The sequence below is a fragment of the Ursus americanus genome, chromosome 1, assembly GCF_024610735.1.
Source record: "Ursus americanus isolate L20-20 chromosome 1, mUrsAme1.1.p, whole genome shotgun sequence".
Classification (NCBI taxonomy): Eukaryota; Metazoa; Chordata; class Mammalia; order Carnivora; family Ursidae; genus Ursus; species Ursus americanus.
In genome coordinates, this window is record NC_142127.1 from 14,804,857 (window position 1) to 14,830,508 (window position 25,652).

Here is a 25,652-nt window from a genome sequence, read left to right on the forward strand (position 1 = left end):
GCGTTCTTCCACGTCTTGATGATCAGCCATGTCTGGGAGAATGGGCATTCATCTCAGGGCACATAAGACACACGTTCAGAGGCAGCAGTGATGACAAATGTCAGCAATGCCTCTCCCTAAAAAAGATTGCTTTGTTTTCATTCAACATGTGGAGCCCCCTTTTGAGATAAGGAGCAACATGACGTGTGTATTACTACAGCTGTGTCTTAGAGTCAGGGGTCTCCTGCCTGGTGTAATCTGAAAGTTCCCTCACTGCAAAGTAACTCAAGACTACCTAAAATACTTATGCATGTCAAAACAATACATGGGACATTTATTCCGTTTTTCAAAACATTTGTATTTAACTTCAGGGAGCTTTGATCTCAATCTCAACCACCATCCCCTCCAAATTCAAAATAGCCCTGGGACAGGGGTAGGGGAGATTCTTTTAAGAGTTAGCTTTGGCTTGTGCTGAGTTCATTCTGAGGTTTATGAGGATGCTCCAGAAGAACATAATAGCACAGAGAAGAGAAAAATGCTTGTTTGATAAAGTATAACCTCACTTTATTTACTACTTAGGCTAAAATGCCCCACATCCTCTTAACCTTTATTCCCTTCCTTCTGCTATTGTTATGTTGTTCACTTTTGAGACCATAGGGGGCCTGAGTAGGAAAGCTTCTGGGAAATGGGGCATTATTTAGCCAAGAACAGAACAACCCAGAGGACATAATTATTGGGTCTCAGAACACCACAAATTCTCAGTTTTTGTTACAATTGTTAAGATGTTCACCAGTTAGGGAAAAAAAAGTATAGATTTTCTATGGGAAATCACTAACCAATAAATTATTAGGATATGGACTAGAGGAGGGACTATCCTGAGTTAATATATTCTGAAACCAAAAACCAAAACCACAATCCTCTCCCATGCCAAAGTTCAAGTAGCTCAGGACCAGGTTGCCTAGGGTTAGTTCTATGCTAAAGTAGTAAGAGCAACTGGCTAAACCAACCCACGCTATCACCCAAGGTTCAGTTCAATACATGTAAAACAAACCACTCATGGAGTTCTACATCACATGTCACAAAACAGTAATTGTTTTTGAACTGTTTCCAGAAAAGAACCTTCATTTATACTACATATATTAATAGGAAAATGTGGGACATTAAGTTGATGGTTGCCTGATATCTGCATGATGAATTAAAGGCAATAATCATCTCCATGTACCTTAAGAGTAAGGGAAGGAAATCTGTCTTCCATTTCTTTGTTGACTCTGCAATCCAACTTTGCATCTTTTCAATGATCCGTATCACTAAAGAGAAAATGTACAAAGTCTAACCTTAAAGAAACCTACATGAAGAACACTAGGAAGTACTATTAAAAACTGAACTTTTAAGCATGAAAAAAACCTTAAAATGTTAACCAATCCCTTACCTTTTCTGGCTTTCCTTAACACGAAAATATACATGATGGTTCTCATACTGAAGTTTTAATGTATTTTGCTGTGGCTTGAACATTCTTTTAAAGTTTCAGGAGGCAAAAACATGTCTGTTTTGCCTATTATATCCCCACACACCTTGAAAAGTGTTTAGCATACAAAGGTTCCAAATTGATACTGCTGAATAAATAAATTCCACTGAATTACTGTCACAGCCTAAGGAACATCTTTGTTTTTACTGAAATCATGGGTATGTTGCTGAAAATGGCATACTTTAAATGGGAACATGAAATGTGTTATTTCCATAACTCAGACCCACCTTGCTTTTGACAGCAGCAAATTTAATTGAAATAGAGTCATTTACAGATGAGGGGAGAAAAGAGAGACATCTAGTGGATGGACTGAAAGATTCAAAACTCAAAAGCCACATCTGCCTCTCCTTTCTTCTCTTGCTAAATGTCTCTGAAAAAATTGTCTTCTTTGTGAAAGAGGTCAAAGACAAGTAGTTCCTTCAATTTCAAGACTACTACTAGAATGCTAATGCCTGAATGAAAATTCTTCTACTTGGGAGTTTAAGAAGTCACTTCCTTCTCCTTGGGGGAAAAAAAAGTTACTTAAAATGTTCATGCTTCAAGTGCCCTAAAGAATCATGTCCATAAAGCTGCAACTTTCCATTTTATAAAGGTGAAGAAAAAGAAATAGGTAGACAAATTTAGTACTGCTCACATCAAATAAACCTATTTCTTTACAGATATGTTAGAGGCAGCTCAATCCACAGACATACAATTCAAATGTAATCTGAATGTGAGTTAGCAGACCCTTATCTTGAGTTTATTAAAACATACATTCATATAAGGGTTGAACCACTTTTTCAATGGACTATCTTGAAAGGGATGAATTTTTAAAAGACAGCTATAAATGGATATGTAAATAGAATTGTAATTTATGCCAAACATATTTTTCCCCCAGAGAGGGAGAAAGAATCCCATGCAGGCTCCTCTGCCCAGTGTGGAGCCTGATGTGGGCTCAATCCCACCACCTCGAGATCATAAACCAAGCCGAAACCAAGAGTCGGACGCTCAACCAAGTCACCCAGGTGCCCCACACATGTGATCTATTTTAAAAATAGATTATCACCCTGCCTGTATCGTAAGTATGCATAATTACTATATCAAAACAGTGATAGGACCAGAAACACCATTTTCACATGTGGTTTTTACTCCAGAACTTTATTCAACAAATATTTGAGCACTTGCCACATGCCAAGAATTGTATTTCATAACATTATGACAAAGTTCACTTTTATCTGTAGCCTAAAAAATGCTTTCCCAGTCTTTAAAACCAGTTCAGGTACTTTCTAATTCATAAAAATCCAGTTATGTCACTGGCAAGTTTAACTTTCAGTAGGAAATCTGCTAAGAGGTACATAAATTTAGCTAATTTGAAGAGACATGGCCAAAATGTGCAAGAGCTCAAATACACTACTTGGCCTAGAGCACGACAGTTCAATGTTTCAATGGTTGTTCTGTACACAGAAGGGTCTCTTTTTTTCTTTCTTTTTTTTAAAGAAATCATTTCCTCACAACATCCAATTCAGCCTCCAACAGACTTGCTGAGTTTCACGCTCTTGTTATTAGCTCAGCACTTCAGCCTGCTAGCTATGTGCATCATGCATGATTTGGTAGAAATATTTAAGGTCATTTGATACCTCCCTCTCATCAGCAGCATCTAGCACAATAATATCAGCTCTCCCAACTAAATGGGTCACTGCCAAGTAAATTTTGAGAAAAATATTTAATAAACCAAATAAAACATTATAAGAATCATTACCAACAAGTCCTATTCTGCCCCTAACTACTTACATGGCCTTTGCCAAGTCACTTACAATATCAGTGTGTTCCCTCATCTGTAAAATGTGATTAGGACTAGACCAAACTCTGAAAATTCCACATTACTGATATCAGCTGTTTGCGTGTGTGGTACTCTGGTCATCTCAAAAAGGGACAAGAGATCCCAACTAAGCATTACTGCACCAAAACACAAGTCTCATGTTTTCTTATTGCACAACCCTCTGAACAGTCAATTGTTTCAAAAGATACTGTGTACTCCCAGTAAGAGAAAGGACATACTCTCAATTCCAATATCAATTTTCTAATAAGCCAAGAAAGAGGAACAATCTACCATACCAATGATTCTCATTCATTGAAGATGGAGGAAATTTGGGGGCGCCTGGGTGGCTCAGTTGGTTAAGTGTCTGCCTTCAGCTCAGGTCATGATCTCGGGATCCTGGGATTGAGCCCTGCATCAGGTTCCCTGCTCAGTGGGGAACCTGTTTCTCCCTCTCCTTCTGCCCCTCCCCCTAATCATGCTCTCTCTAAGAAAGAAAAGAAAAAAGAAAAGAAAATGGAGAAAGTTTTGATTTAAGTCATCATCTCTTAATTATCTCAAAATGGGATTTGGATAAGAGAGAATCAAAGCTGATCAACAAAAGCAAAGCTAGAAATTAGCAGGGTTTCTACTGTTGATGTTGAATGGTACCAAACATTTCAAAGCATGAAAGTTAGCACTATACTATGCTCAGATTTAGAGTGCACATTTATATTACTATATTACAAAGATTTAAAAATTACCAGAACCTAAGTTAAAGAACTACTGAAGACCCATTTCAGAAAATTTATGATCACTTAATAATCTACTGTTTTATATAGAATATCACTGTTTTATTTAAGATAAAAACTAGAGGAACAGAAGAGTATAGTAATTCACAGTTTTACTTTCTTGATAAATACGGGTATTTTTTAAAGGACCAAAAACTGTATACACAAGTAATTCAAAGTTTGAATTTCAAAATGAAAGATGGATTTTATTCACTCATCCATTCATCTATCAAACATATTTACTGAACCACTACCATGTGCCAGGTAATACGTAAGGCACTAGAAATAGCAAATGAATAAGACTGATCCTACTATGTAATTACTTTCAACTATTGTTGGATGTAACATTTCTCATTAAGTAAGAATGTCAGGGACACATAAAAGACTAATTTTAAACCATAACTACACATTTTAACTTTTACTGTACTTAGCTGAGTTTTTTCCCCTCAAAACAACCACCATGACCACCATCAAGAAATATCCTAGGCTTATTAAAACATCTCTGAAATACCACTCATCTCTGTGTTTACCACTACACAAGCCTCTGAGCTCAGGACAGGAAATTTTATTCATTATCAGACACAGTGCCTGAAACACAGTATATAGCAAGAAATGCCTCTGGGATTGGAGGCCCAAAACCTGATGCAGTACACGGGTAGTGTAAGTGAGCTGTAGTGTTTGAATAAATGTGAAACCATTCTGATTTAGCACCTTATGTATAAAAGTCACTAAAAGTGATGGAATGCTGAAAAACAAGATCAATCATTCGTTAAATCAAAATAACAAGAATAATTTTCTTCTAATTTTTAGTTTTCTCAGTTTTGGGCTTCAGTTGCCAGTTTTGCTAAATCATTCATTTCTATTTTTGTACCCTTTTTTACTGCTGTGGCATTCACTGGGGCAAGATTAATACAATTCTGAAATCAAATAGGTGTTATTTAATTCAACTCCCAAGTTTCAAGTGCATCAATTAAACTGGGTTATGACAGAGAGAGTACCAGAGACAACCACAGGTATTAATTTATTTTTGTTAAGATTCTATTAAGACCAAGCACATTATGACGAAAGTGTTGGTATGCTGATAAACAAATACTATGGAAGAGGAATGAAGAGTATTGAGGAGTCATCAACAGAGAGTAGCAGAAACCTTTTTTACTCAAGTCTCCAGACCCTCCAGCATCTAAAAATTCTCAAGGTCAGCTTAGATGTGATATGGACCTAATTACAAAAACAAAGTACTTATTTTTAGGATTTGTTGTGAAAGTTCCCCATAACTTCTCGCTGACAACTCTGTCCATAGCCAAGTGTATAGGCCACATGCTATTACACTGAAATAAGTTCCAGGGCAGAGTTAAGAGGTTTCACTCTGAGAGTTGGTACATATGTTGGTTTCCGTGTACTTTAGGTAATATATTTAATGACATAAACCTAAGTTGGGATTCTAGGTGCTAACAGCTACAGAAACTGCAGAAGGCTAGTGGAGGTACTCATGCATGGCGATATGAACAAGATAAGGGAGTAGAGGGTCACAGGAGTCAAAGCTGAGCTGGTAAGAAAAGCAGAAATACACTGGACATTATTACAGACTGATTAGTCTGGTATTTAGAGGAACAACAACACTCTTTACAACAGCACAAGTACCCTTTTTGACCCTATACATAATTTCATCAACAATGTTACAAAGTAACCTGGTACCACCCTTACGGTCATCTGAATGAAGAAAGTTTCTATTTCTGTAGATATATTCTCTAGGACTTCTCTGTAGAAATTAAAGAATATAATAGCCTATTATCCCAATACTTCATATTATTATTTCTGAAGATATTTCTACAAATAACTGTAAGAACAGTTATTTCAACTTGTTCAGAACAGTAGCTTTGAAAGCAAACAAAAAAAATTATATTGGTGGACCTGAACAGGTAACTGCTGTATCTTTTATCAAAAAGGAAGGTAGACCAGAAGAAGGTGATCAACTGCAGTATATGCCATTTACTAAAGGGTAAAGATTAAGTTGTGAAAACCGGCTTACTGAAGAGTAGGCAAGTTAGAGAACCATCATCTACTTTATTTCTGTCCGTTAATATTTCCCAATTGATCAAAGCCCTGCCTATTAAAATGGAGACATCAGAAAACACCTTTACTATCACAAAGGAATCAATTCTCACAAATCAAAACTGCATTGTTAATCCAGATAATACCACCACCTATGTAAATTGAATTAAGGTCCAGAAAGTTCAAAGAATTTGTCTAAGATTATACAAATATATCTTCCATGTTTTAACAATAAAAACAACAAAAAATTAAAGTTAAAGGATTTTTATCAAATTGTAGAACCAGAATAAAAATTTCAATCACTGGTCTCAGTTTGGTGTTTTTCCAGTGTACCATGCTCATGTAGCCTGACATGGAATCAGTGTTACAGATTTGAATTCATCTTGGCCAGCATCTACACATATACAACCAAAGGTGCTGCAAGCTGAAAAATGATACACAGTGATAGGAAAGATGCAAAGAAATAAGAGCACTGTTTTTACCCTATTATAGCTCAGTCCTATAAACGCAGAGGAAAAGGGCTATCAAGAAATATACAGGAAAGGTTTGAGCCTTCTTATTTCCCTAAACACGTGTAAGTTTAAAGGAAAATTTTTGACCTTCACATTTTTATATCAAATAGTTAACATCTTTATATAAGTATTCATAAGATTGTAATCTGTGGTGGCTCTGTAAACATGTCTTTTGAGCTTACTCATTTATTATTCAATAATACTAGGTGGAAAAGACATATTTAAGGCAATGCTAATAATACTTTATTGGAACAGGAGAATGAAATCTTTAATGCTTGTCCATTTAGTTCTGTATCAAAAGATCTTTGAAAAAGCAGAATGGAGAACAGTATATGTAGCAAACTCCAATTCATGTTAAAGTAAGGGAGCTATACTTCTTTCAATATGCACAGAAAATTACAAGGACACAAAGACATTTCTAACTGTAATGAGAAAATAAGCTAGGGTGAAAAAGAAACCTACTTTCACTATCTACTCTTTGGTACTGTTTGAACAGTTTTTTGTTTTTGTTTTTACATGTTCATGAACTACATTTTCGAGGAAAAAACAAAAAACAAAAAACAACTTTGATTCTGATACTACAACTACCAGAGGACGTACACTTTGTTCTTTACTCCCATACTCAAAGCTTCACAGAAATGATTAATATAATTTTAAGTATCCTGCTTCATTCTAAATAAAATCTAAAGTTTACTCCTCAATTCTATTTTGATATTAAATACGAACAACAAAGACCCTTTAATTGTTCTTTAACTTTTAGATAGAAATATACTAATTCTATGTGCATTTTCATGGGTAATGAAGTTCAAATATTCACTGGCATTAATGCTGAAGTTCTAAAAAGCCTAAAAAAACTTCATTTTTATTCTTCTATAAATAACTGATTAAACTTCAAGTTCACAAGATATTTTCTACCACACACATTATAGAGATTTCAATGAATCCCACTATTCCAGTAGAAATAGAAATCATATAAAATACATAAACACAAAATAGAATGACACTGCTTCTAAAAAAAAAAAAAACATTAGGAAAGGTAATTCAGTTTTAATTTATTTTCATCACTTTCTCTTCATGATCCAGATATTTTAAAATGCAAAGAAAATTAACTTTCCATGATATGTCAGGGACTGGCACTAAAAAAATTTTCAGACTGCAAATGAGTTATACAAATGAAAATATCAAATGGAGATCCAGTTATCAAAATGAAAGCACTCAACATATTAAAAGTTCACAATTATTTGTTTAGAGCACATAAAAAAGTCAGCTTGCTAACTGTTGTGATTTTAAAGAACTATTGCAGAGGTCTGAAGAAAATAGATTAGTTAACTTATAAAGAGATTAAAGAGCTTGAAACAAGTATTAAAAAGAAATTTGTGCCTTTATTAGAATGGTGTTAGGCTTTAAATATACCAATTTTGGTAATCAAATTATTTATTTTTAAAAAGAAATGACACTACAGAACTGCAGTACTGGTCCAACAGTCTTGTCTTTACTTTTCCTTTAAAGCAAGAAACAGGATTTGAGTAATCAGAAAGCACTAGCGGGCATCAGTTAATCCAAGATACTAGCTTCTTAGTTCCAAAAGCACTTGCAAAGAAAACCACTGGGGGGTACAAGGCGGTGGAAGCCATTTGTAATAACTGGAATCCCATGAGTGTGTACGTACGCCAAGTCTCATGAGGTTTTTTTTTTTAATTTATCCTTTACTTGGTCACTTGTTTTTCCTCGAATACTAGTTTTTCTTTGACTTTTTTCCTCAAAGTATAAAAAAGTATGAAATATAAACAAGCTCTTACGTTGCACACTTAGAAGGGTACAACTCAAGCATTATAGAGCTATCTACATACCGATAAATCCCATCAAATCTTGGATAATTCAATAATATACAAAATATCAGGGCACAAAGAGAACTAAAACCCACTTCTTTTCGTTACACATAAGATTCAAATATTCAGTCTAAAGAAAAACACTTAATCATTTTGGCTTTCCTCTACATTCGCATGTTGATATACTTATTAAAATATTCCCGTATAATTGTTTGGTCTTCTTACTTCAAGTCAGGTTTAAAACCTCAAAACCAGCCATCCAGACAAAACAGGTAATCAGAAAGATTATTTCTTCCCCACCTCCCTAACCCCAATAATTATGAAATCAATTTTACGACATGACTCCAAACACTGGATTGTGACGACAAATGCTAGGTCCAATTTCTTCATAATCCTTTTTGGTGTGGCATACTTGGTAGAACTCAGGCTGAAAATAAAGACATGTATTTTTACAAAGGTAAAAAATGTACCACCTCTCAATATGCTTTAAAATAGATTTGTTAAATCTTAAATGTTTATTATTAGTCCATCTTGGTATTTGAATAAAGCTTAAAAATTCTACACACCGTGACTTAAAATCAGCTATAATCTTCATCAGAAATGAAAAGTAGCACTTACCACATGTCCTAACATACATCCCCCTACCTCAGCATGATTCTGAAATTCTGAGGACTAGAAAACTGATTCTCAAAAGCCCAGACTATTCTGATGAGACTTCCCCACATTGTACAATAAACCAATACTCTAAAAAAGCAGCATTGATCTAAAATATAAATAAGGGGCACCTCACTGGTCCAGTCAGTTATGTGTCCAACTCTTTAGGCTCAGGTCAATGACCTCAGGGTCATGGGATCAAGCCCGTGCTGGGGTCCCTGCTCAGCCCTGTGAGGAGTCTGCTTTAGATTTTCTCTCTCCCTCTGCTCCCCGACCCCCACCGCTCACTCTCTTTCTTGCTCTCTAAAATAAATAAAATTTTTAAAATAAAATAAAAACTCCTCTTGGTCATATACAAAAACTTCTAGATTAACTTGCTTTCCTCACTCAAGGTCTGGTACAGACAGAGGCTCTCTCTGCTAACTTCTTTAAAGGGCAAACTTACCAACTCATTAGGTTATATGGCAGAAATGGAAGATAACTAAAATTAAGAATTAAGAAAGTAATTTTTACCTCTTATTTTTAAATGGTTTTAAAAATCCAAGTCTGTATAGTTCTCAATAACTCAGATAAAAGCTTCTTCATTTTATTTAATACTCTGCGTACTACAGGTTAAAGCACTGATATTTAACAGGCTAATGATGTTAAATTATCTTTTAAAGAGGCTCTTAAGATGATTTGGTTTGGGGAGCAGGCCCTTAGAATAATTCCCTTTACTAAGTTTTGAACATCATACTTCCATGCAGTAATCTTTGTTTTTAAATATTCGCACAGAAAAAACAATGACCTTCTGATACCTATATCATCACAAGATTAAAAGAACTTTCCCTACAGATGAATTTAAAAACTCTAGAGGCGCCTGGGTGGCACAGCGGTTAAGCGCCTGCCTTCGGCTCAGGGCGTGATCCCGGCGTTATGGGATCGAGCCCCACATCAGGCTCTTCAGCTATGAGCCTGCTTCTTCCTCTCCCACTCCCCCTGCTTGTGTTCCCTCTCTCGCTGGCTGTCTCTATCTCTGTAGAATAAATAAATAAAATCTTTAAAAAAAAATAAAATAAAATAAATAAAAACTCTAAATGTTCACTCTGAAAAACTGTCTAATAACCAAAAAATAAAATCCAAATAATACTTCTACTTCTTAAAATACTATGTACATATATACGTATCCAATTTTTAAAAACTTTCTCATGCAATACACAGATATATTGCAGATAAATTTAAAGAAATTTCCCCTGTTAGTCTATATTGTATAAGGACTGGCGAATTCTTCTATCTGAAAAAAAAATCAAATTTTAAATGTAAGCTTTATCTCACCGTGGAAGCCAGCATCGATCCTCCAAACCAAACTGCATATCGCTGCATGTGGTGTGTAATGACTTGTACATCAATAGGTTTTGGCTAAAAATGACATAGTAAGAGGAGTTCAACAGTAAATTCAAATAATTTCTGTATCATTTTAACTTTAAATACACAAATGTAATGTTTCACATACTCAAAAACATGTAAATAAAACTTTAGAAGAGGCAGGATGCACATAAAGCAAAACAGAGAAACAAATTAAGCTAATTTTATTGAAACAAAACAAAACAATAACCACACACTTATGACTATGCCCTCTTAAGATAAAAACTAAGGAGGGGGGCCTGAGTGGCACAGTGGGTTAAGCCTCTGACTCTTGGTTTCAGCTCAGGTCATAATCTAAGGGTCAAGAAATCTAGCCCCGCCTTGGCCTCCATGCTCAGTGTAGACTCTGCTTAGGACTCTCCCTCTGCCCCTCCCTCAGCCTCCTTCTCAAATAAATAAATCTTTCTAAAAAATTCTTTTGAACTCCAGTTACTATATTTCTCACTGGTATGGATTAACAGTTCTGAAACCACTATAATACGTATTCCAGTTTGAGCAAAAACATAAATGTAGATAAGTCAAGTTTCTCACTGTCAGACAAGAGCATTAAAAATATGGAAAAGTGGAAGGCCACAATGAACTTCTGGTATTCTGGAACTAACAGTATCACTATGAATTAAGAGTTTTTAATTTATATAAATACAAAACTGGATGCAGATGAGTTTGTATGTGCATGCACACAAACACATCCTAGTTCTGACTCCCAAGAAGGCCTGAGGTAGTGACCTTCAATAACAATGAATATACCTAGTGTCCAAAATTCAGTTCCTTAATAGCATTTTCCACTAAAAGGAACAAGGGTGTCTCAGGGGAAAAAAAAAAAAAAGGCTGATTCTAATACTGGAGAACAGAAAGTACAAGATGAACCTGAATTATTTTGCTGTGTCAAAGAGTAGCAAAGAGCCTAAAGAATACTAGGGCCACATCAAAAGGACAAAAAGCCACCTTTAATGGCTCGCAATGGCCAAATCTGAGAAAATTTGAACATCAAAATTAAAGATATTAATAGTATTAATGATACGTTGATATTTTATCACAATGATAATACAGCCTGAAGAATAATATGAGAAATCAGGTTTTTATAGAGGTATGACTGAATGAATGAGTGAAGAAGGGAAAACTCGTCTTCTTACAGTAAAATGAAACTAAAAACCATAGAAGGAATGATGGAATTTGCAAAATACCAGTTGGCAACTACTATGCAGTGGTAACTATTTTAGGAAAGAAAAATGGATGTTAAAACCAGTGGTTGAAAGTTTGATAAGAAACAGGATAGCTGCACAGTCTGAAAGTACCTTCCCATAGGATTCTTATCACACATAAAGAAAAAATAATAACTATTTTTAGTTATTATTAGTTTAGAAACCCAGCAGACACAACTTTTAACCAACTGATCAAAATTAACATCTGGGATAAATTATACAATGTGTCTAGTGATATAATGCACTAAGAAAAGAAACAACATTATTCCTGTGGTATTACTGACAAAAGTACATAATCTGAACCTAACTGACCAAGAGGAAATACCAATCACAAATTGAGAAACATTCTGTAAAATAAATGGCCTGTATTCTTCAAAAACACTACGGTTAAATAAGAAAGACAAAAAAGGGGCACCAGGGTGGTTCTGTCAGTTGAGTGCCCAACTCCGGTTTTCAGCTAAGGTCATGATCTTGCAGTCGTGGAATTGAGCCTTGTGTGGGACTCTGCGCTCAGTATGGAGTCTGCTTCAGATTCTTTCTCCCTCTCCCTCCCCCACTAGCCCTCTCCATTCAAGAGCACTTGCTCTCTCGCTCTAAAATGAATAAACTCTTTAAAAGAAAGAAAGAAAGAAAAGAAAGGAAAGAACGAAAGAGAAAAGAAGACTTGAGTACTTATTCCAGATCGAAGGTACAAAAAAACTAATTCAAACATGTGGTCCTAAATTGGATTCTAGACCAGAAAAAAATACGTTTTTTTCCCCCTTTTAAGGACAATAATGGCAGAAGTGGTGAAACCTGAATCAGGTCTATTAACTAGATTTTTTTTATTGTATCAAGGCTAATTTTGTGATTTTTGACAATTGTAATGTCCTGTTTCGGGACATACGCACTAAAGTATTTAGGGGTGATGGGATATTATATTTTCAACTCATTCTCAAATAGTTCAGAAAAAAATATTTGCATGTATAGGTATATGTGTATATTTGTATATGTACATATCTTTACAGATATCGATAAAGCAAATATAAAATGCTAACATTTGGAGAATCTAGCTGAACTATATATAGGAATTCCTTCTATTAGGTTTTGTACCTTTTCTGTAAGTACGAAATTATTTCAAAAGAAAAAGTTTAAAAATATTTACATGTCATAAAAAATGGCTTATTTTTGTTAAGAAAATTATTTAGTTGCCATTAAAAATACAGATTGAAAGGGAACAAAGCCAGATTTAGATACAGATATATAAAAATGTTATGAAGATCCATAAAAATATCAAGTAAAATAAAAAAGGGAGGCAGAGTCCTCCAGTAAACTGGATTTCTCTCTCCTGTATCATTAATGTCAGTACAGTGCTGATATCATTGCAGGAAAAAAAATTCATTTCTTATTTGAAATGCACAAGAAGCCTAAAAATATTAAATTTTTACTTTACTAAACTACTACACTCAAAAACAGCATTTGTTTCATTTCACGTATCTATAATGAGTCCATTACAAACGAAACAACTACCTAAACATATTTTTTTACTGCACTCCAAGGGATAAGTTTAAGATAATCAAAATTTAGGGGCTGAAAACAGTCAGCTGTCATGCGATTTCTAAACAAGCGGCAAACCCTAGAGGATTGTATTTTACTTTTAAGTAATTTTGAATGACTAGCAGTCTCAGATGAAACCCTAATTCTTGATAATTTTTCAAGTTGAATAAAATGTTTTTATTTAGAAATGTATCCTCTAAATCAATGTTTTGCCTCAATATTCTACACTGAAAAAGGATGAAACATGACATTTACTGAAAAACTGTCTCATAAATATAGAAAGCAGATATCTGAGAATTTAAAATTAATTTTGATTCTGACAGCAAACCTGAAGTCCAGGACATGTAAAAGAAAAGTTACTTCTGCTAAACCACACTTGATTTCACACTGTGAGGCTACTGTGGGTGAGGCTACAGTGAGTCTGTGCAAGCAGGCTTGACCCCACAACATCAGCTTCCCTCTCAACTCAGCTTTCTTGTACTGCTATTTAAAATTGTGTGGATCCTTACGGAATATTATCCCTAGAGTATGCGAGGAATTCTCTATGTTATCTGTGAGAGACATATGAAAAAATGTCACTCACACAGACTAAGAATATCTTCCAGAAATGTTGATAATATCCTAGAGGAATCAAATGACCAAGAATATCATAGACATGACATTCTTGAATGATTCCATATATGTAAATCCTTTAAAAATATATGTTTTTGTGAATACATGCACAGATAAAAACATGAACTGGATATACACTAAATTCATGACAGCAGCTACCCTCTGGAGGAAAAAGAAAGGATGGAAACCAAACAGAGAAAGGAAAAGGTCTGAGGAAGGTAAGGTACTCTTTCGGTAATATTTTCTTAAAATAAGATCTCAATATGATTAACTACTTTCCATTAGAAAGCCTGATAAAAATCCTCTTATTTTCCTAAATAAAAGCAAAAGTTGACAGACATTTCCCATCCCCACTGCAATAATCAAGGCACCCTCAAACCTCCCACCAATAACTGAGAAAACCAACCTTCAATCTGCCACCACTCAATTCCTCACTTAATTTCAGCCTGGCATCTACAGTTCTTTTCAAATCTCTTTGCAAGCGACGTCCAAAGTCCCTGAACATGGTTGAACCTCCAGAGAGGACAATATTCTATATTAGTGGAGAAAAATAAATAAGTAAGTATGACTTTTACTTAGAGAGAAAGAGAAAAATTTTAAAGACATAAGAAACAGTACTAAAATCCTATCATAGGCTTTTGAAGAGAGGGTTTTTAATTTAATATTCAACAATGGACAGAAAAATAAAGAAGTTTTTTAAAAGTATGACCCTGAACAATTTTGCTGTAAATACTGACCTTGTAGAGAGGACGTCTGACATCAATAGGGCAATTCTGAATTACTTCATCTACAACTTCTGAGATAGGTTGAGTAAAGTCTGGATTAGCAAACTGAAAAGTAAGTAAAGGTGGACATATGACAGAGATTAGATCATTACTAACTTAAATATCACAATAAAAAATTAAGAAAGTTTCCAAAAACAAAAACTTTTTACAAACATAAATTCTGGTCTCTAATTCAAAATTAAAGACACTGAAATCAGAGATTTCAGAAGAAATCAAATTACAGTAATGATGATATATACCATTTCATAACCATCAGAATAGCAAAAATGTAAAACCACACATATACCATGAGCTGGTAAAAATCTGTAGACATGCACACGAGCCGAGCTCTGAAAATTTGAGTTGACCGACACATTCGTAGTTGAGGTCAAACAAGGAAATGTTCAGTCTTCTCATTTCAGCTTTTATACTATAAGTATATATAAGTATATATGTAAGTATATATATATAAGTATATATATATAAGTGTGTGTGTGTGTGTGTATATATATATGTATATATATGTATGTATGTATATATAAGTGTCCTTTTCATGATTTATTTAGTGCCACAGTTTCCACATTTTGTGGGTGATTTTGCTATTTAAAAGGGTCCCCAGGGCGCCCAGGTGACTCAGGAGGTTGGGCATCTGCCTTCAGTTCAGGTCATGATCCTAGCGTCCTGGGATAGAGCCCTGAATCATCGAGCTCCCTGCTTGGTGGGGAGTCTGCTTCTCCCTACCCCTCTGCTCCTATGCTCTTACTTAATCTGTCTCTCTCCCTCTCAAATAAATAAAAGATCTTAAAATCAAATAAATAAATAAATAAATATAAAAATAAATAAATAAGAATGGATGGATGGATGGCTGGATGGATGAATGAATGAATGAATGAATAAATAAATAAATAGGTCCCCAACCATAGTAGTGCCAAAATGCTATCTACTGTTCCTAAGCTTAAGGCTGTGATATGTGTCATGGAGAAAATACAGTTTTAGATAAGGTTCACTCAGACATGAGTCACAGTGCTGTTGCTGGCCGTGGGATCAGTGCTAATAAATCAACGATATATATTAAATAGTGTGTCTTTAAACAGAAACACAAATAAAACAAGGTTCTACGTTCCTGACAAGTGCTGTAACCTAAGGCTCAAAGAACCTAACCCTGTTTCCCCCTACGAGCAATGGTTCAGTATTCGCTAATTTGGCGTCCATAGCAACTTTATATAGAGTATCTACTATGAATAACGAGAATAAACTGTATACTCACATAATGACATACCATAGTTAAACTATTTCCAAATAGCTGACACTCAAAAGCAAAACTCATTTTTTAAAAAAGCTAACTTCAAAAAAACTTGAGTGATTCCATTTATGTAAATCCTTTAAAAATATGTTTCTGTAAATACATATAGAGTTTAAAATATAAGCTGGATATACACTAAATTTATGACAGCAACTCCCCTCAGGAGGGAAAAGAAAGGATGGAAACCAAATAGACAAAGGAAAAGGTCTGAGGAAGTTAAGATACCCCTTGTAATATTTTATTTCTTAAAATAAGATCTCAATATGATAAATATTAAAATACTAGTATGTATTTATTTGGAATGGAAGGTACATGTATTACACAAAACTTTTCAAAATTTTTTAACAGACTGGATAAGGTAGGTTTGAAATGGAAAGCAGTTTGACAGCTTCAATCATTATGGAAATAGAATGAGGTTAAAAAAAATAAATTTTTAAAAAAATTTTATATACAACAACAGGCCTTATACAAGGAGAAATAAGATTAAGGAAGGCTCCCTTTCTTCCCCATCATTTATTTTTATATGCATGCCAATGACCCTCCAAAATCATACTGTATATTTCCTGAGAGGAACTATAAATATTTATATATATACATATATGTATATAAATTTATATACATAAATAAAATATTAGATCTCAGAATTAAACTTGTATTCTGAAACAAAGACCTAATTTTCAAAAATATATGTAAGTGGCCATCTATTACTCTTTAAAATTGGGAAGGAAATGCTACATGGAATTTTTCCTAGGTAAAAATAAAAGGTCAAAATTTAGCTTTATTTTGTCGAAATAGCAAGTCTATTTTATTCAAATGAACAAAATTTAAAGTAACTGTCTAGAAAATGGGTTGCCAACCACCTCTCTTGGCCTCTCATTTTTCCCATTAGGCTGTCTAATGGGAGAGACAACATTCCTTTGTTTGTTAAACTGATTCTGTAACTTGACTGGTAACTATTAGGGATGTGCCAATTTTTTCCAGTTTTAAAGATCAGTTTGAAGTCATTAAGAGTCTGGGCATACAATGAAAAGAGATAATGTTACTTAAGTGATGAAGCATAATGATATATTTTAATTTAGATAAAGTAAAATATCCCCAACAACGATTCCACTGACTTCTATTATCATAGTAAGAGAAAAAAAAAATGGCGGCCAACATCTATCTTTTTGAAGCATGTTGAAGAGTGCACATAAGAAACCTTAACAGGGATACAGAATTCCTAGGGATAATGAATACCTAAGAGTGAGTATAGAAATGTGGCTCATACCGAACCTTGAAAACCCAACCTACAGACTATTTGTTCTACCTGTCAGAAGTAGTCCATATTGTATTTCTGTGGGAAAATGGGAAAATATAACTCAATTTGATTGGCTCTATATGCCATTTATAGACAAGCTTAGTTTACAGGCAAGGAATGGCTCAGTCCACAATTAACTATAATTAGCAACAGAATTAGAATCCTGAAAATTTTATTTTGTGATTTGTAGAAACTCTCTAGGTTTCAGACTATGAAATTTCCAAGGAAACTTAAATTCTCAAAACATGCTTTTATGATCCCATGATACTTCAACCTGAGACCCCGTCACGAGATTTAATCCCTAAAATGTGGACAAAGAACATTAACAATTTGATAGAAAATATATGGTCTATATATCTTAATATAGTATCTTATCAACTTATCAATATAGAACTTACAAATTCTCTAAACTGTCTTTGTTAACCATACTTCTTCAATATTTACCTAAACAACACACACACACACAAACACACATGCACGCACGCACACACACACACACACACACACACAGAGGAATGCGTGTGCTCAAGAGATTAACCTCCCATAATTCTTTCCTTAACCTCTGAAACAGTTTATCTGCTACAACATGAGCAAGTAAAAGGCAGGAACGGGGTCACTCATTCCTGTGCTATGTCCTTCTCGTAGCAATTTTTAATCAAGAACATACAAAAGAAAGAATTTATACAACCTTTAAATACTCACATACTCTGAATCTATCCACAGATATTCTGATTTAGAAAGAAATTAAGTCTGATTTGAATACATCTTCACAAAAAGCTGAGGGAGTACTGTGCTATATAGAATCCCAGGTGAAAAGGAGTAGAATATGTAGTAAAGCAGCAAACAATGGCTACTTAGTAAATAAATGAAGGAAAAGAGTAAGAATTAACAATAAATTGTTGTAGGTTACTCAATACTTGACTATGCTGAACCTAGGGTCCCCACTAAGAATATTTAGGCCTTTTGTTTTCATTTTCAACAAAAGGAGTAGTCTTGCCTCTAAATGCTCTCTAGTCAGGTCTTAATACTACTACAAGTGACTATCAAGGGAGGAGTATCTTTTCTCTCTTCTGAAAAATTTATAAAGAATACACCCAAGTATACAAAGCAGTTCAAATGGCTTCGTCAAAAAAATTTAAATTTCCTTAAAAAAAAAAAAAGAGTGCCAAGCCCATTCCTTCTAAAAATACTCCTTTCAAGCATTTGTGATGAATTTAGCAATTCAAAAAATAAATATCCCTACTCTTTCATACAGGGTATCTTCAGTGTCCAAGTTTAGATACCTACACTTTCATCTAGCCAAAACAAAAAACAGAGTGAATCTTTCAAATGACAGAGGAACTCTGACACAGAAATATCTAGAACTACAGAAGACAGAATCTTAAAATTCACTTGGGAAGTGACACAGTTCATATGATACAAAAAAAGAAAAAAAGGAAAAAAAGGTCTATTCTGGAAAAACATGGTGAACTGAGCACACATATCCCAACTTGTTCTCTCTACTGAAAGCACCAATAAAGATTTTTTTTAAAAAAGGAATAATCCCAAATGTATGGAGAGAACAGAACAAGAAGAAACAGCAAGAAAATTTGGCAAACTGGAATCTGGAAAGCAGATGGACAAGACCATGCACTCCCTCCAAAACACTTAGTAAGTCATCAGTAGGGAAAGCCAAGAATAAGGCTGTTTACTATCCCCCCCGCCCCCAAGAACTGGCTGTACCTGTTAGCACTGAAAGTGAGGTAGAAGAAGGACAGGAAAGAACACTGGCTGAAAGTCTCTGTGAAAAGCAATTAAAGTCACAGATCCCAACCAAAGAAGTCTATGAAATGCCTCCTCCTCATTCAAGGAGAAAGGTGGCTTATCCATTCTCTAAAGGGAATAAATTAGAGAGCCCCGGACTCTTATACATGGCTGAAAGGAATGAAAGTTGGAGGCTTTTAAGTGAAGGTACACAGCCTATTGTTGACACACAAATGCCGACGACCCTCTTTCCCCTCTTCCCCATTCGGCTGCCAACCTCTACCCTCCAGGCAGCTATCTTCTTAGGAATCGGACTATCCGAAATGATCTAAGGAAACACATATAGGGCATTCCTCCAAAGAAAAGGCCACAGTCAACAAGCCCTACCCACAAAGCTCTGATTTCCAATCAGGTTTTTAGTGTCCCCTTCTTAAATGAGTGGCTCCCAAAAATCTCTAGCATGAAAAATACAGGAATCAAAACAAAGAGAAAAGCAACCTGGAAGAAAGAGACTATGCAGAAAGAACAACACTTCGAAAAACCTAGACCAACATCCTCAGAGAGCCAGAAGATATGCAATCATGAAACAAGAACAGAGCAGCATAAAAAAAGGAATATTCAAGAGCAGATGAGGGGGAAGCCCTTGAAAATTAGGTACATTAACAGAAAATAAACTCAATAGAAGGTTCAGAAGGTAAAACTTAAGAAATCACATAGAGAGTGGAATAAAAAGAAAAAATACAACTAGAAGAGAAAACAGAGAGCACATCGGAATGTTAGGGGAACAAAGTGACAATCTACAAGTATCTGGAAAGAAAAAAAGCAGGTCCTATACAAGGTTTAGAAATCAGAACAGTTTTTTACTTCAATTTGTAACAGGAAGCAACTAAGCTAAGGCTTCAAAATGCTGGGGGAAAAAATGATTTACAATCTAGAATTCAATACCCAAATTATCAGACAAGTATGAAGATAAAATGAATACATTTTCAGACATGCAAGGTCTTGAAATTTCATCCCTCACGTGCCCTTTTTATCAGGAACCCCAATGGGAAATGATCTCCACCAAAATAAAGAAAGAGAAAGATATGGGACAGAGGGAAGAGGGATTTAACTGAGAGGCAACAGGAATCCCCACAATAATGGTGAAGGAACATAACTCTGTACCAGGTGCAGAAGGAAACAGGTTCATACTGGGATGTGACACATGCTCTGGAATATTAAATTGATTATAAAACCCTATGCATCTGAATATCCTGAGAAGACAGTTATAAAACTGGCGGATAGAGTTTAGAGGTGAATTAAGGGTCATTATTTATTTTTTTTTTAAAGATTTTATTTATTTATTTGACAGAGATAGAGACAGCCAGCGAGAGAGGGAACACAAGCAGGGGGAGTGGGAGAGGAAGAAGCAGGCTCCCAGCGGAGGAACCCGATGCGGGGCTCAATCCCAGAACGCCGGGATCACGCCCTGAGCCGAAGGCAGACGCTTAACGGCTGAGCCACCCAGGTGCCCCTAAGGATCATTATTTTAAAACTAAGCAAATAAGTTATTGTTTTCCATGACAAACAAAATAGAGGACAGGAAAATATTTCATGGTAAACTGCATGACTCAGATCTGATTAGAATTTGTGTTCACAAGATCTGATTACAATTTGTGTTCACAAAAATGTAAGCACTGAATTTTTACTTAATTGAAATTATAATGTAATTATTGGGACATAAAGGTATGGAAAGGTACCGTTTGTCGTGGCAAAAAAAGAGAGAAAAGGCAATCCTCTTCCTCCATAGCTGGAAACTGATAGAAAATGACTAAAACTGAAAAAAACTTGAAGTTGCAATGCAACCAAACCAATTTGTAGCTATGGAGGCACTCACCAAAAGAATAAACTAAAAAAAGGTTGAAGTGCTTATCTCTAGGGAAAAAAAAATAGGGAGAGAAGTATGCAGGGTACTCCTAGTTTCTCTTAGGATTTCAATAACTAGGACTTTTAAACAATGTGCATATACATAAACTGATTTTAAAAAACAACTCTGAAGAAGAGAAAAACATGGATTTCTCACAGAAGAAATTATTTACAAAGAAAAAAATGCTATAGAGAGTAAAGATGTTTTTTTAAAAAACTTAATGAAGAAAACCTGATATATCAAATGATAAAAATTACTTAAATAGAAAAAAATTACATATGAAACATTAGCAACAAGGTAAACTGACATCCAGACAACTATCCTTTTCCTAAGCAACACGACACAACCAAAACACCACAGTTTATTTATGTTATCTAATGTGTCAAAGGTTTTTTAAGACCATCACAACCTTAGCTGAGGATGTCTGTAAAGAGTATTCCACACTTCTTCCTTTAAAATCCAAGATTTCTCTTACCTCCCATGCTATTATCTATCCTGTGATAATGATCCTATTCATCTAGGACTTTGGTTTTGGATCTTCTGTAATTCTCTAATTCCTGTCCTCCACTCGGAGGTTTAGTATCTCTCTCCAGTATTTCAACTTTAATTGATGTTCCTTAACCCATAACCTCTAATCCATTCAATTTCAGCAGCTCACATATATATGACCCCAGAGGAAAATGTGACCTGACCGCCAGCTGCGTGGTTATCTATCTTCTTAAATCATTACTAAAATGACAAAAGGAAATTACAAGAAAGGATAAATGCCCAAGAATGTCTTCCCGTTTGGAAGACAAAAAAAACAATGTTATATCCTAAGTGCTTCCAGAGGGATATACTGCTAAGAAGTCAATCTGTTCACCCTGAAGTCCCCCAAATTGAAAGGATAAGAAACCACACAAGGAAAAGTAAAATAAGGTTTTTAAAAAACTGTTAATTTCTCTATATAGAAATAGTGAGATGCCCAGGATCCCTACCAGATCTTGTAAAAACAGACAGTTAATTAAAACCTCAATGAATAGGGGCGCCTGGGTGGCACAGCGGTTAAGCGTCTGCCTTCGGCTCAGGGCGTGATCCCAGCGTTATGGGATCGAGCCCCGCATCAGGCTCCTCTGCTATATGAGCCTGCTTCTTCCTCTCCCACTCCCCCTGCTTGTGTTCCCTCTCTCGCTGGCTGTCTCTATCTCTGTCGAATAAATAAATAAAATCTTTAAAAAAAACAAAACAAACAAACAAAAAAAACAAAACCCTCAATGAATAAATGAAATAAATGAACAAAGAGAAAATGACACAAATGAAGAAATGAGGCAAAAATTTAGGAAATGCTCAATTTCAAGAGAAAAAATTTACAATATTACAATTTTGCCTCAAAAGCAAAAAACATTAACAGGTATAATACTATTTCTATACTGTAAAACTACTGATTTAGCTAATAACTATAACGTAACATACGGACAGGCTAAGGGAAGAGGGTCTAAGGAAATATCAACTAACCTAAAAGGAAGTTGGTAGATAAAATACTTAACATTGCTATGCCAAGAAATCAAGATGACAAATATTTGCAAATGTGGAGGTAATTACCAAGAGCGCGGGCTAAGTGAGAACTAGTGAATGCTCCGCAGAACACAGAAAGAGTGACAGAGTAGGGGTGGAGGCTGAGGAGCTGCTGTTTTTGTTTAAGCTGGTCAGTGTTATGTATGACTTTTAAAACTATGCACATATACCCTTTTATGAATTTTTATGTTAAAGACTGCTAAGAAAATGTGCTCTCTAAAGCCTTAAAACATCCATATACTTGTCTGACCACAATGCCTTATCCCAGGTGCTCACTCCTTTGCTCCTAATTTACAGCTATATGCCAATTCATCATCATCTCCAATCCCTGCCCATATGCTTCACTAACCCTAAGTAACTCACACCTTTCGGATTCTGGCTCTTTCCTGTATGCTGCAACACTTTAACCTCTGCCTTGTCAAAACCCTTTGTTCCTTTTCCACAACTGCCTGGGAGGGAAAAGAATATTATATGACTTAAAGTTCTGGGTCTCTAACTTCCATAGTTAGAGTCCCCAGTACTATTAAAATAGTCACCCTCTCAATTCTCCTCACTAGTGATTATAAAATTTACTGTTCTCTCTCAGCCCTCAACTTGATATCCAACCTCTTCTCCCAACACAGTAACTTGATTCCCCTTCATGAAGAATAGAAGTATGCACTGTGACAATGAACTTACTCAAGAACCCATCTGCTCCTCTACCCTTCCCAGCTCCACATTTTCCTGTATCCATACTTAACTCTTTACCTCTACATCACTGGAGTAATACCTCTTAAAGACAAAACTAACTTTAGCCTTATTCTTGCAACTGAGTTCTTACCAGTTCTGAGTAGCCAGGAGGCTTTTGTTTTAGAGCCACCTCCCAGGATGCCCACACTGTCGATTCTCAAATGCAAAAAACTGCCTCTATCACATCATTCCATTACAGTTGCTCTCCTAGGAGCACCAATAATCTGGATACTAAAAATCCATGAGTACCTCTCAGTTTCCCCTATTACCTCAATGTGCCAACTGGCACTATTTAATCTCCCTCCTTAAACATTCACTTCTCTCAATCGGAGCACAATCCCTTAGCGTGGCTTCTCCCCTTCTGTATCCTTCAAAATTCTCTGTAGGTTCTCCTCCTCCATCCACAGTGTCAGTGTTCAACAGGGCCCCATTCTTCCCCCTCTTCTCACTCCACATCCTCTCCCTGGCCAATCGCTTCCTTTGAGCTATATATGGTGATGACTTCACATCTATGCTCACTCCAAGACACACAACCCAACACTTAGAACCCAAGTGTTCATTTTTGAACCTTTTTATCTTTTTTAATTTTTATTTATTTATTTGGGGGAGGGGAGGGAGAGAGATAATCTTGAGCAAGTTCCAAGAGCAGCGTGGAGCCCGACATAGGGCTCGATCTCACCACCCTGAGATCATGACCTGAGCCGAACTCAAGAGCTGGATGCTTAACTGACTGAGCCACTCAGGTACCCCTATTTTTGAACCTTTTTAAAGAGGCATAATAAACTCATCTCCTGTTTCTACCTCACTCATTCTTCCCTGTCAGTATTCCTAATTTCAGCGGACAGCACAACATCCAGCTGTTCAAGTTACACAGATGGGAATCATCACAGATTCTTCATATTCTTGTTCTCCTCACATCTAAGTAATCAGTAAGTCATGTTGATTCTACTGCTTTTCTCTTAACTCTTTCTCATTCTTATTGACCTAACATAACTTATCCTTCATCTGGAAAACTGCAATAAACTCACCTCTTTCCAACAGAATTCACACCTCTGTTTCAATCCATCCAACCCAATGCAGTCAGAGTAACCTTTCTAATACCGTACAAAAATCTGTGTCATTTGCACTAAAGATTTCTGCACAACTACAGAATCCAGTAAACTCCTTTCTACAGCATATCAGTCCCTCATGACCACCTATCTCTTACCAATCCCTTTCTTTATAATGTTATTATCTAGCTCTCTCCTATCCCAGACTTCTACCCAGCCTATCTCGGCTGTCAGAAAGATGTTCCCCCTAACATACCTGCCTGACAAATACATATTCACCCATTAAGTCTCAGTTCCAAATGTCACATCTTCTAAGAAGTTTCCCTAGTCCTCCCAAGCAGACTTAGATGCTCTTTGTTCCTATGCCCTCCCCAAATCCATGCATCTATTAAAGCAACTATACCTGTTTAGATATTCATCTCCCTTATTCTCTGAGCTCAGTAAGAGCAACATAAAGTAATTTTTCATCTTTAAATATTCCATACTTAAACTGCGACCATGAAAATTATATTCATTTACTATTTGCTAAGTGAATAAACAATATTAAAAAATAACTGTTTTTAATGCCGAATAAGCACAGTAGGCATTTAATGTAATTCTATTTATAAATTTCTTTTATTAATGAATTTCTTATACTAAATTACTGAAAGAATTTTTCATTATTAAAAGCGTACACTTCATGAATTTAATAAGACCTGCATGTTGCTAACATTTCATAGAGACAGAAAACTATTTTGCTAATAAATATTTTGTTATGATAGTCAACTAATGGTTCTTGGTTTAATGGTTATTTTATATGGGGGGCAGTGGTAGTTCTAGAACTTTTCCGAAAATATCTTAATTAAATGGTCATAAATTTTAGGGCTCCCCTTTTTCCATGACCCCACATAAGCCACAAGTATTAAAAAAACAAGTTTTAGTTTTCTAAATATATGAAAAATAGTAACTTTTTTAGCCTATTTCAACGTAGGCAATTTTTCCTCTTGAAAATAACTCACTATAGTACTTTAGTATACAAAAGAAAGTTCCTGAGATTAACTCTTTCCTGAATTTCTTATGGTTGACTGATAATTTCTGCTGAATATTTCAAAACAATTCCATCTAAGAAAAAAAAAAAAACTAACCTCTGGATGAAAAAAGATTTCAGGTCCCAAGAATCTCTCATACCCAACATCAATAGAAAATTCTTTCTTTGAGATAGCATTGATTCCGGTATATTGCTTAATCCACTTTGATCCATCTGTGTCATACTTGTTAAATTCTTTTACTAAATCTGGGCAGACGTAACTATAGCGCTCCTAGGAGAACAAAGAAATGAGTAATTATTTCTTCGTTTTAGGAACAGTAGAAAAGGATTACTTATTTTCAGTAAACTAGAATCAAATGAACAAATATCATAGGAAAATAAAATTAAGAAATTAAGCTGAAGAAAATTTT

At 35.2% G+C, this 25,652-nt stretch overlaps 1 protein-coding gene across 1 annotated transcript in view; it reads right to left on the reverse strand.

Moving 5' to 3' along the window:
* Positions 1-7,664: 7,664 nt before the first annotated feature.
* Positions 7,665-25,652, reverse strand: part of ACTR3 (actin related protein 3) — a 61,323-nt gene continuing 43,335 nt past the window's right edge. The window contains exons 8-12 of the mRNA XM_045804067.2: positions 25,340-25,513; positions 14,608-14,700; positions 14,277-14,402; positions 10,431-10,514; positions 7,665-8,889 (exon numbers count right to left, since the gene is read on the reverse strand). Coding sequence (XP_045660023.1) covers positions 8,794-8,889; positions 10,431-10,514; positions 14,277-14,402; positions 14,608-14,700; positions 25,340-25,513 — 573 coding nt within the window. The 3' untranslated portion in view covers positions 7,665-8,793. The remainder of the gene's footprint in view (positions 8,890-10,430; positions 10,515-14,276; positions 14,403-14,607; positions 14,701-25,339; positions 25,514-25,652) is intronic.